The sequence below is a fragment of the Charadrius vociferus genome, unplaced genomic scaffold (assembly GCF_000708025.1).
Source record: "Charadrius vociferus isolate BGI_N301 unplaced genomic scaffold, ASM70802v2 scaffold196, whole genome shotgun sequence".
Taxonomy (NCBI): Eukaryota; Metazoa; Chordata; class Aves; order Charadriiformes; family Charadriidae; genus Charadrius; species Charadrius vociferus.
In genome coordinates, this window is record NW_009648953.1 from 469,737 (window position 1) to 482,782 (window position 13,046).

Consider the following 13,046-nt stretch of genomic DNA (forward strand, 5'->3'; position numbering starts at 1 on the left):
ATCTAATTGAATTTCGGGATATCAGCATTTCTCAGATGGAGTATATGACTTTACAGAGTGTGTGAATCCTGTAAGGTTACTTAATTGTGAACAAATATTCCACACACCTGTAATATATCGCCACAGGATAGGCATGTTTGCGAAGGCATATCTGATTCATTATTTCTCTGTCTAATCTGAAAATAGCATCTATGCATCAAGATCTTTGGTGTAAAGTATTCCATGTCTGGGCGGTGATATATTTATGTTGTTTCTGTGTCCGCATCCCTTGTTTTTTCACTGTCAGTACTTGAGAATTGCAACCATAGCAACGTTCATCTGTGAATGCCATTTTATAAGGCTGCTTCCGTATTTGTCGGAACACTTCATCCCAATTCATCAAATTTGGAATGACTCCTATTATTATTATTATTGTTGTTGTTGTTATTATTATTATTATTATTAATTGGTTTTGCCTTTTGAAAGAAGGGAAATGTCCAGATTCCTGGCCAGATGGATATAGCCTTCTAAAAGCAGTATTTGGGTATTGTTTTGGTTTTACCTTTTGAGATTTGACAGAGGAACCCAGTGATGTGAGTGCTCACAATTGAGTGCTGAAACAAATTTTAAATTGCAAGTGAAGCCAACATGTAAAATGGGATCTAATGCCTTGAGTTTTGTCACTCCCAGCCTGTTGTCTGAAAACCAGTCTGTTGGTGCATCTACACCAGCTACTATGGCATAACAAAGAATCTTAGTGAGCAAAGCATCGTTCTCGTTACACTTCAGAGTGTTTCTTGCACCTTAACAGATTTTTCTAGACAGGTTAGGACTGTTCTTGTACTGATACTGTCTTTTCTGTAGTTAAAATAAAAGTTTAATCCCTATGTAATTTGTAAAGACGGTACTGGAAACATAAATCATAACAAATTTTGAATAGTTTCAGCATAAGTAGTGTAATTGCTTAGAAAAATGTAACTTCTAGATGATGATAAGTCTCATTTCAGCAGAGGTAAGGGACAGGGTAGACAACTCTTTACTCTGAAATGCTGCTCTGGTACATGGGGATTTCTAAAGAAACCATATGGGAGTTTTTGTACTCCTTGGTGCCAACACAGATGTGACTGAATCAGAAAGTTGAAAAAGGACCAAGATTATGTTAGTATAAATAACGTAAAGCTTGCTTGAGATGTGGGGTCTTTCTGTTGGGTTTTTTTGTTAGTGTCAAGATACGAAATAGTTACACTTCATTAAATATAAGGTATGATACACCTGCAGGGTCTGTCTGAGTATTCAGAAAAGGTAGTGATTATCTGCTGCAGCATGAATGGATCTTTGATTAGCTAGTTTGAAAGGGCTTTTTAGTGTCAGCGTGACTGCAGTACTCAAACCACATTGCATTTGACCTTGGCTTGACATGATGATGTTTGGTGGGTTTTTTATATATCCAAGAGAACATTAACTATATTTATGCTATGCTTTCCTCCTTTCTATTACTTTACTTTGTTTTATGCTTAAGTTTTGTCCTTAAGTGAAATATAAGCCTTCCGTGTTAAAGGAGTTACTGTGAAAATACAAAGCCTGCCTGTCTCCTCTTCTACAGAGGAGAGGCAGTTTTTCTTTTTCTGTTGTGGTTGTTTTGGGGGGATGGGGAAGGTGGTCAGATGTCGAGAATAAGTTTTTGTGGTGGAAAAGTATATGAAGGAATTTATTCTTGAGGGATTTTAATATCTGAAGTCCATGTGTTTCTTAAAATACCTTTCAGTGTGAACTTACTGTTGACTTATATTATAAAACAGAGTATTTATTTATACAGAATACTTATTTTTAGGCATTCTGTTCCTACCACAGGGTTGCTTATTCTTGGTTTTATAACAGTTTTTGACACCGAAGAACCATTTCTTAGATGGTTATTGCTGTAAATGGTAACCATTTGCTAGTGTTCAAGTTTCACAGAAATCTCTTTTAGGAGGAGAAGGAAAAATCTAATTTTTTTTTTCCTGTACTGAATAGGTTAGCAAGCATTACTCTAAGAAACTTGGCAGTTTCGATACCAGATAATGATTCCTGGGAGCAGAAAACTTGCTGCTGGGACTAAAATGGTCTAGCAAAATGTTAATCTTTTGTTACTGTTTGTTTTATGGACTCATCTTCTTATCCCTTCATCTTTTTTCCCCTGAAATAAAGATAATTTTTATGGTGGGACGAGGATACCTATCTCCAGACCTCAGCAAAGTACGGAGCAACTGTCCAAAAGCTATGAAGAGACTAATGGCTGAATGCTTAAAAAAGAAGAGAGATGAGAGACCCCTTTTTCCACAGGTGAGAAATCTTCCTCTTTAGTTCTTAGTAGATTTTACAATTCAAATATTAAAAATAAAGATCAATTATGAACTCACTGGTCAGTTCAAAAAGTTTTTGATTAGTGCTGTAGCATGACTCCATAAGAGTACCGGATTGGTACCTGGTTAGTGCTGTTTAATTAGAAATGTTTATTTTCGATTCAAAAAGCAGGTATTAAAATGACTTGTGTGGTTGGAGAAGCATTTATGTGTTGGAGAAAGTTTCAAGTGGGAGACAGTGAAATTAATAATCGTAATTAGACACACAAATTAGAACTTGCTGTGTATGTTCTCAGAAATCTTTATAACCCCTCCTCCTTCCTCTCCCCCAAGCTTTATGAAGGGAAACTGATAGTTTTGTTACAAAACCTGGTTTGTTGTGCCTGCTGAGGAAGGTTTGGATTCTAAAAGCTGGAGGGGGGCTTATTTTTTTTTGTTTGTTTGTTTTGAATATAACCAAAGCGTTTTCAAAAAATAAGGAGCTCCCCCTGCTGGCATGATGGTAAATGGTATTAAGCAAAGTGCTGCCAAAGCTGTGTTTATTTGCAGCGATGGTGGGTATAGGTACTAGCGCATAAACAAGGAGGCAAATAAAAGCAACTATATTCATTATGCTCACAGAGGGAAATCGGTATGCCCTTTTAAAGGGGAAGATCAGGCAGTTTCTTCCCAAAAGGTACTTTTCAGCTTTTTGAGGATATAAACATCAGAGTGCGATGCAGCAATCTATTTTTAAAAGTTTCAGTTTAAATTTCTGTATAAATATTTTTCTTTAGTTAATTGATGTTCTGCCTTTGGTTTTAAGAGACTGTTACAGCTTTGGAACAACAGATTCGATCACTTATTTTCTACTTATTTTTAGATTCTTGCCTCCATTGAGCTTCTGGCCCGGTCATTGCCAAAAATTCACCGCAGTGCATCTGAGCCCTCATTAAACCGGGCTGGCTTCCAGACAGAGGATTTTAGTCTATATGCTTGTGCTTCTCCAAAAACACCTATCCAAGCAGGGGGATACGGTGGGTTTCCAGTACACTGAAAAGAAATGTGAAAGCGTGTGCCTGTGTGTCTGTGTGCTGGTGTGTTCCTGTGCGTGCAACACACGTGTACGTTCTCAGTTCCTACCAGCTATGTTTTAAAGGTTTACTGGGGGGAATGAAGACTCACTTCCTAACACTGGGCATTGAATGTCCTGAGCCCAAAGTCTGTGGTGGTAAGGAATGCCCTGGGAACAGCTGGCACAAGAAGAATTATTATTCCATTAAAAGAAATGGGAAAAGTAACTTCAAAACAAGCAAAAATCCTCGTAAGGTCATTGGGTGTCATTTTTGCTTGCCTGTGTCATTTTTGCCTAGTTTATTGATTGGATTTAGTTACTCAGGAGTGTATTTGATTTTAATGTACTCAAGCTATGCTGTTTTGGTTCGTTTTGTTTTTTTTTCACTTCAGTTGAGGTCATTATATTTGAGCAATAGGCTTTAGATTCCTCGGTTAGTAATGCTACTCATATGTGGGAAACAATTGGAAAAATAAACTTGGCTTCAAGGCTGAGCACAGTCAAAACTTCTTGTGGTCAGCAGAAGGGAGCAGATACAACACAGAATCCAAAGGAAGACCTTAGTGATATGTGACTCTTATTTTGAAAGTTGAAGTTTAAAATAGTGCTGTTTAGAGATCAACTCTTCCTGCAGAGGAGTGGTGGCATGGGATTTTTTTTACTTTTTGGTTTTGCCTAAATACTTTTACCTGCTATAGTTTAGACCATCTGAAAATGTTCCATTACAATGCAACATAGAAGAAATTCTGAATCTGCTTTTGCTGAACTGCAAGAATATTACTGGTAATGGTGCCTATTCTTCAATTAGCACAGATTTCAGAATTAAAAAAAAAAAAAATTGTATCTTAAGTAGAACCAAATAGTTTAAGAGAAAAAGGCTGCTGACACCTATAATAGGAGAAGAGGATTTGAGAAAGCAGTTGTTTTCATGGAAATCAGTATTATACCATGAATTCTGGTATATCTGAATAAGATAAAATGTTTTGCTTTAATATTTTTAAGAATACAAGTGAACATGCTTCTGTTCAGTAATGAATTTTTTTTTCACTTCCATATAAAAGCTGCTGGTTTCACTAGAAGTGAATCAGTTAGACTAGATACCTAACTGAGAAAGCTAGACACCTTTCCAAGATCCTGCCGGTTTACATTAATACCATATTTTTCTGCAGAGCATTCCTCTGGAACAGGTGAATCAGAGTAGTGGTTCAGGTTATATTAGTCTTTGATGTCAGTAGAAAACAGTAATGTCATTGACTGTGTTCTTGCATATTTTGAAATTAGTTATGTGGTTTTGTTTGTTTTAAACTGCTAAGCTATTAATTTTCACAGATTCTTCTGCATTGGAAACAAGCTATTGCTGCTCTTGTCAGGACTTCAGGGGCCAGGAGCGTTCTTAATGGCTTCTGATTTTCATACTTATGGAGAAGTTTGTATGTTGCTAGCAATAGGTTTTTGAAATAGATCAGGATTCAAAAAAGGTTTTATTTTCTGCTGTCTGGCAACTGAGCCTTTTAAAACAGGAGGCAGAGTTAGAGAGCTTGAAGAGATGAAGGTAATTTCTGTGTTTTCTGGCTGGATTCTAATGGTCTTTTGGGCTTTTGCTGTTAGAACAGTTTGGGAACTAACCTTTCTCTTGTCATTTTGTTAGTCAAGAAAACAAAGCTGTTGAAATCCATCTCTATGGAAATAGTTTTGGAGGACAAAAGCTGTTATTGTTTTAGAAAATCTGTTTCCCTTCTTTCTGGTAGCTTCACCTCATTTTGGCAGGCTTGTCTTAAAATGAAAACAGGGTTTAAGTGAGTTTTTTTCCCCTCTAATTTGTTAATTATTTTTTCTATTCTAGACAGTGAGGAGGAATGCTTCTTAAGCTTTGGGGTATGGTATTCAATACAGCCTACAATGCCTGTCTCAGTAAGAGCAAAAGGGCGCTGCTGGGTCTCCTACAGAATCTAGAAATGTGCCATCCCAGGCAGCAAAGGCTTAACCACATGGGGAGTTACGAAGAGTGCAGAACCATCATCACTGCCCTGCCCAGGCTTACTCTTTTTCAGGTCTGCCAGATCAATTCAAACAAGTTTTTCCTTGGAGTAGTATTATCCTCCTTGTTGTTAAGATTGTTCTTCTGTGCTATTGGAACTGCAACTAGGGGGATGGGGGGAATGCTGCCATCCTTAGACACATTTGGCCCCATTTTCTGCACTATATTCAGTGCATTAGAATTCTTCCTGTGTCACTTATTCTTACACGTCGAGCGCGGTTTGGGATCTATGGCCATAACGCGAGCTTAGCTTCTCATGAAACGTTTTATGAAGCCTAAAAGGAGGCTGGGTTTTGTGGATCATTAACTTTATCTGCCATAAAGGCATTTAGGGGTTTAACTTCTGTAGTTTGTAATTGCTGCTTCAAATGAGATTTGGGAACATATGTAGGACGAAGATGCCTAAATACATCTGTGGATTTGGGTCAGTGTTCTCAAAGATGCAATTCAGCTATATTGTTTAGAAACAGACACCTGTTGGTCCTAAAAGAAGGTCTGTAGAATCCCAGGCTTTTCTGGAGGGGTAGCTTATACTACGTGAGATTCCTTTTTTCTTTACTTCCCTGCATCTCAGTATAGAAACAAAGTCTGTTTTGGTACCATCTAGAAGGACCACATCCTCATAAATGCTGCTGTATATTCTTCTGAGGATAATAATTATCCACATCAGGGTATGTTCCAGATTTGTACTGATCCAGTGGGTGATACCCATACTAAAAGATCAACACAAGATCCAACAGAAAACTGCCTCTCTGTCATACTTTTTCCTGTGTCTGTGAATGTAATCCAGGCAAGGTGTTGGAATTTGGTGTTTCCTTTTGATAAGTCTGTTACTCTTTACTTCAGTAGACAAGGCAGGCACAGACCTGGAAGGGAGCCATTCTTCATACAATTCTTCTAAAAGAGCATGGCATCTACCCAAGGATAAGGACTACAGTTAAGATGTGTATATACCTTAGTAACCTGATGAATCCAGGTAACTTAGAAATTTGTGAGAGTAGAGATTAGTAACTGCATCTTAAATCCTACCAGGAAACAGGGGCAGCAGGTTCGCTCAGAACTATAATATATTATTTGAACATAACATGAAAGAACTGGATCATCTTTTTAGTACAGATTTTTTGAAAGTGTGCATTTAAAATAGTTTCCACTTGCTTTGCATGTGATAAGCATGAAAAGACTGTAGCGACTAACTTGAAAGGGCTCTGTAAGAAGTGTAGATTTTCAAATGCTGTCCATCCTGTGAAAAGGAATTTCCTTGTTACCAGTCAAAGCAAGTATCTGAAGTTTTGCTTGGTAAAAAGCACATCAGATATCTGGCTTACAATGAATAAAAATGTCTGTTGGTTTTGTTTTGGTTTTTTTTCACATCCCAAATTGCTGAGTACGTGGTTTCGTAGCCTCGTGGTAAACTGACGTTATTTGGAGCAGCCATGGCCAATCTCCTTACCCTTGCACTGGCAAATGCTCTCCAATTCCACGAGTCTGTTCCATGCAGTTGAGCAGTTCCCCCCCCCAACAAAGCAGTTCTCCAAAAACTGGCTGGAAAACTCTCCCTGCCCACCAGCCTGAGCTAGCATTTGCTAGGTCAGGTCCTTGAGCCATCTTGCCTCCGGGCCAGGTGGTGCCGGTGTGACACAGCAGGCAGGTCATTGCTCTACAGCTCAGGTCAGGAGAGAGAGTGAGGCTGCAGTAGTCCCAGTTTAGATTAGCATTGGCCATTACAGAATGGCATCCAAAGACTTAGGGCAGAATCAGGATGATCCTGTTCCTGCAGGATGGGGCATATCGGAGCACATTCCTAAAGCTGTCTTCATTTCGTCCACTCATTGCTCTCAGGCAAGACCTTCTTTTCTTGCTAGAAAATGGTGAATTCACTGTTCAAGTTACTTCATTTATCTGTATGCATCTAAGTCTCAGGAAGAGGTTGCCTGTGTTCTCTGTCCCTCTCCTACAGATGGGGCTTCTTTCAGAAGATACAAGAACCAGCTGCAAATATTTTACATCTTCAAAATAGAAAGGGTGACAAAATGTTTTAGCTACTCCTCAGGAAGACCAGTCAACCAACACCACCTAGCAGGCTGGAGGATTGCTGTACGTGGATAGGTATAGCCATCTACGTTCCTCATGGAGGGAAATCTGTTACTGGTAACCGCATTTTATACGTGTTCAACAGACATAATCCCGTTATTAGATGAACATGTTACCTATTTTTGTCTCCTATTGATTTGAGATCAGATTAGCACCTGCATTTTGAAAGAGGAGATTTAGCATTAGCTTGTCAAAGAAAATGTCTTTGCTAAGGTTTTATTTAAATGGCAGGAAAGTCTGAAAAATCACCTTTTTATAGCTACCTTTATGTGAAATGCTTCTTAACTTCTGATCCTGTTTTTTCCTTGCCCTTTCCCAATTAATGGTTCATCTTTTATCTTCTGAAATCCCTGTACGACTATTAAAAGCTGAATTATTACCAGAAATGGGCAGAAGGACAAGATGAGTAATGAGGGAGCAATCTCTTGTTTATAAATTGATCTTTAATCAGCAGTTTAGGAGAGCAGACTGAGAAATAAATTAAGTAGAGCATGTTTTGAAAGTGTAGCTAAGCATGAATGTCATTCTTAAAAATTAGCCTTGCAGGCAACACTTGATGTCTTTTTTGTCCTTCTCTTAAAAGAAAAAAAAAAGTACAAAAATTGAGGTATTTCTAGAAGATACTGTGAAGAGAGTTGGGAAATCAGTGAAGTGTGATTATTTTAGAGCAAGGGTTTTCTCTGTTGGTAGAAATAGTAAAATAGGCAATTAGATCCATCATAATGTTTTTATTCTTTTGTTGTTATAACTTAAACTTATCACCACAGTCTGTCAAGACAGATAGAGCTTGAGGTCTGTCGCAGCCCCCCATTCCAGCCACCCTTACTTTAAACCTTGGGTGTACTCCCTTCTCATTTCCTACGATGCACAGAGCCCTCTCCCTGCTTTCTTCAGGTTCCCTTAGATCAGCTGTTCCTACCAGACCCTGTAGATGCCTTTTGTTCCTCCTCGCCGTGCAGACTGCTCATCAGTCTTCTTGGTTCTCCTCTTTATAGAGCAAGACACTCCATGGAATTAACGCTATCAGCCTAAAATTCTGTTTGCAGGGATATTTCTGGTTTGTTTCCAATATTCAGAATAAGAATCTTAAGAAAAAAAACAAAGCCAACAAAACACTTGCTCTTGAAAGGATCCAAGCCTCCAAGATAGGGAGCAGTTGTTTGGATGTAATGACATTCAACACACTTCTCTTTAACAGGACAAAGGGTCTCTTATGTCTGCTTATCGCTCTTTCATGATTAGGAGAGCTCTGAGGAGTGCTGTCAAGAAAGAGGCATAAACTAACCCCAAATTCATGTGAAACCCAACAAGGGGAAGTTACGTACATGCTTTTTTTTTTTTTCTTGTGCTCCTGAATCCTTTTGGTTAAGCATAGTTGGACACCCCTCCCTAAAATTCCTATATAAATATATAAATATATATAAAATAAATATAAAATAAATATATATAAATACAATTTCTTTGTGGGTGGCAGGGAAATTTTTTGGCTAAAGGGTAAGATTAAGAGGATGAGTATCTTAGATTCAGCTTCTGTTCGGTGTTTCAGCAAACTCCGTAAGACTTTATGCAGCGATTTTACTCTGTGCCATAGTTTCATCATGTCTGAAATGAGACTACCAGTGTATCTCATGGAGTGCTGACACCAAATAAACGATGTAGAATTTCAGGAGATCGCTGTATGTGAAAGCACTGCATAGGATTATTGTTTATTTAGTAATTCTGAAGGAAGCATGGGGTTGCTTTATTTGTTGTGCTCCCTATTAGTGAGGCCTAATTTCTGGTCTGGGAGTGAGTAGACAATCTCAGGATTCTTATTTTTTTTCCTCACTGTAGGTTGCTATGTCGGTCTCTAGACCAGACGCTAGCAGTCCTCAATACTGGTTTAATATTCAGGCACTTTACTGTATATAGTCTTAAAAGGTTAATGGGGGTGTCAAATAGTTCTTTGTTATTAAGCCAGTTTTACGCCAGAATAGAAATTAGTTTGCAGCCTGACGCATGTATTGCAATTGTTGCTTTTCAGGAGGATATATGTGCAATAAGGAGTTTAAAGTGAAATTAAACTGACACATTTTATTTTCAAATGCATGATGAATTAAACTTTGCTTGAACTTTCAGACCTCTGTCTTGGGAAGAATGGGTACAGCTTGCTTTCAAGAAATTCTTTTTTGGTAAAATATGCTGGGTCTGTAGTCAATGTTCTCTCACTGTGTATTCTTTTGTGCTTTAATTTTAACAGTTTGCATTTTTTAACATCTTTTATATTCAACCTAATGTTTAACTAGTCTGAAGAAAATCTTTGACCACCTAGTAACTGAAATCACCTATTTAAACCAAGCTCTTGTCCTCCCTCTACAGGAGAATTTGCAGCGTTCAAGTAGCCACAGCACCATGGCAGCACCCACTCTGTTATTTAAGTCTTGTGTTCCTACAGTTTCTTAACATCAAAACTCTATTCTGCTCCACGAAACCTAAAGTAATTTAGAAAAGATACCCATAAGCTTAAAAGTGGAGCAGAATGGAACTGCCAGTCCAACACAATGGGAAAAAGTACCTTTTTGGGAACCAGAATCCTCTGCTGCCAGTGTTTCTCCTTCAACACAAACCACCACGTGCATTCGGAGACCCGCAGTGGCTGCCTGTGCCGTTGGCATCATTCCCAGGAGAGAGGAGAGGAGAGGGCGCTCGTGGTTTGACTGTGGTGCTCGGGCATGAGGGGATGGAACTGCTGCTGCAACTTAGGAGACTTGCTTTGGGTGGTCTGCCGGTGGGCTTTCTCCTTCTAACAACGTACCATCAGAGGCTGAATCTCTGATGAGTGCTAATTTAAAAGAATCATCCTCCGTTCTGATCTTTTTTTTTTTTTACCCCGGTGTACTCACTTATGGACAATGCAGTATCCCCTTTTCACTGTATTACCATGTCAAACACCTAAATTCGTCTATACTATTCGGTTTTATTCCAGAAAATTTAAAAGCGTGGGGTGATGGGAGCTGGAGAAGATGTTACTCTAAAGGCAAAGATGTTAATCTGAAGGAAAAGGGGATGCTGCTGCACCTTTTTTCACATTTACTTTATCACTTCTTCAAAAAACAAACAACAACCACCAACCTTAACCTTTTCCTTTTCCAGTATTTTCTTGGTGTGTGCATATACAACATCTTTTGGAAGGATTAGGTATATCCTTCTTTTGTTGGTCCAGCAACAAACTGAGGTTTAAAAAAAAATGTAGCGAGATTGTCCTCTCTTTTATTTTTTTCTTTTGTATCATATGATACAATGTATTTATCAAAGATGCTACCACAGCATCTGAAGTCTGTAGAATTCCTGATACAGACTGTGAATGGTGTATGTACCTACTTTAAAAGTTTTATTTTAAATGAGGGTGCAGGTTAATGCCAGGTACCTTACCAATATGTAATGTTGTCGTAAATGGGGAAAAAAGTTCTCAGGTTGAATTGAACACAAATACAAACCCCCCTAGAATTAGACATTCCGAAAATTATGTTTTGGTACTTTCAAGAGCTTTTTTTAAAGGATTTTTATCCTGTTAACTAAACGTCCTCTGATAAGTGTGTGTGTAATGTGGAGCATCTTGTCCTAGCGGCAAGTTGTTAGATCAAAACAAAACGGTACTTGCTGGATCCACGCTGACTACTTCTCTCATTGCTTTCTTCCCTGTCATCTCTTCCCTTCTGTTTGTCTTTCCCTTTTGTACACTTTGCAAACTAGGATGAAGGTGGCGGTATCTCCGTTAGAGTGCTCTGTTTTCCTGTCCTCCAATCCTGGTTTTCCAATGGTTGGTAGCTTTTTGACAGTCAGGGACAGCTTTTTTTTCCCAGTCAGGGAAAAAACAACTCATAAAGTTCTGCACATTGTTTACCTCTAGTAGAATATCTTGTGATGTGATCTGTTTGCAGAGTTCTCTGTTATGTGGTATTACGTGTAAATTATTTGTACAGAGGCAAGTCAGACCACATTAGAAAGAAATTCAAGCTCAGACAGAAGTTTTCAGAATTTGATCTGTATCTGCCCTGTACCATTGCAGGCGAGGCAGGAGAACTGACGCCCCTCTAGCAGGGAGGTTCTTGCTGGGGGGTGGGAGGTGGGGGGATGTTAAACAAAATCATGACAAATAAATGAAGGAGTTAAATGTGTGTGAATGTGGTGTCCATGCTAAACACGGGTGTATTGGGTGAGGATGCTGTTCTTCCCTCCCTAGGAGAGCTGGACCGTTTCTGTCTGCAGAAAGTTGCTCCCAGGCGAAGGGAGAAACGCACATTGGTAGTGGAACGTGCTTTTAAAACCCTGGAGTTCTGCGGTGTTGCTGGTAGTCTGTTACGTGTGTCAGTAAATATTTACTGGAGTTATAGGGACCGGACTAATCTGAAGTGGGAATTATAACTGAAATACTGTGTATTGATATTAATTCCGCAAACATTAGCAAGACAGCAATAGTTGAATGACTTAATAGTCACTACAAGAATTAAGTGATTCATGTTGGTACATGAATAGAATTGATTTTGTGTACAGGATGCATTTTAAAAACAAAAAAAAAAAAAAAAAGAAAGCACAACTTTTTTCTTGTCTGCTGTGGGTCTTCAGATGCTGTAAAGTTTTTTTTCCTTATTGAGATTGGCAGGAATTTAAATAGTAGCAATAGCCACTTTCCAGTGTGGAGAAGCTAACGAGCGAGTGGTGGTGTGCAGACCGGTGAAATCATAGCCTCCCTGCTGATGCGGTGACAGACCGTGGTGATCATCTGAGGCCAATACCTAAGAGGTGGAAGGAGCCTGGGGCCGCTGGGGTCAGCAGGCAGGTGAGAGCATTTACAAATACGGACTCCGAGGGGGTGAAGTAGTCAGTGCTCATTCTCCCTCCAGCCCCTGTATGGGCTATGGCCTAATTTGTACACGTCGGGCATGCTGGAAATTAATATTCTTTCGAAAGAAACCATTATCAGAGCAAGTATGTACAGGTGGTTCAACAGTCATTTGTTTCACAGAGCTTGTTAAAAGCCTTAGTTTCCTTCCATGAGGTCATGCTGGCAGAATATTGTCTGCTAAAGTATAACTGTTAGGAATTTCATTCTATCTTTGCTTAAAATGAACTTATTTTTGTGAAGATTCATAACCCATTAGTCTACAATATGCTTCTTGAGCCCATAGGAAAAGCACAAGGAAAATTGCTATCCTTGTCCATGCAAAGCACTTTATAAGTATGTGATCTTTGGCGGGGGGTTATTGGGATTTGTTTGTTTGTACTTTTGTTTTTCTGTTTTATTTTTTTCCCTGAGGAATGTGCAAGTTGTTTGGCTGCTGTTTAGAGAAGTCCTTTCAGGATGCATTTCTACTGGTTTTCACATTTGTTTGTTTCCCTCCAAATAGCTGTAGTAATGTGTGTTTGTCTTTAAGAGGTTCCACGTAATACTCATGCAAAACTTTGGAAGAAATTTGGTTTGTAAATAATTGGGATTTTTTTTTTTTTAAATCTTCATTTTTTCTGGATGTCTTGCATGCTATCAGAATCAGTCTGAAAGGTG

The 13,046-nt window shown here is 38.8% G+C and overlaps 1 protein-coding gene across 2 annotated transcripts in view; it reads left to right on the plus strand.

The window, feature by feature from the left end:
• The window catches only part of BRAF (B-Raf proto-oncogene, serine/threonine kinase), a 64,164-nt gene extending 53,592 nt beyond the window's left edge, over positions 1–10,572 (plus strand). For both annotated transcript variants that reach the window (XM_009887395.1, XM_009887396.1), the window contains 3 exons: positions 2,167–2,301; positions 3,184–3,337; positions 9,863–10,572. In XM_009887395.1, the coding sequence (XP_009885697.1) occupies positions 2,167–2,301; positions 3,184–3,337; positions 9,863–9,885 (312 nt within the window). In that variant the 3' untranslated portion in view covers positions 9,886–10,572. The remainder of the gene's footprint in view (positions 1–2,166; positions 2,302–3,183; positions 3,338–9,862) is intronic.
• Positions 10,573–13,046: the final 2,474 nt, after the last annotated feature.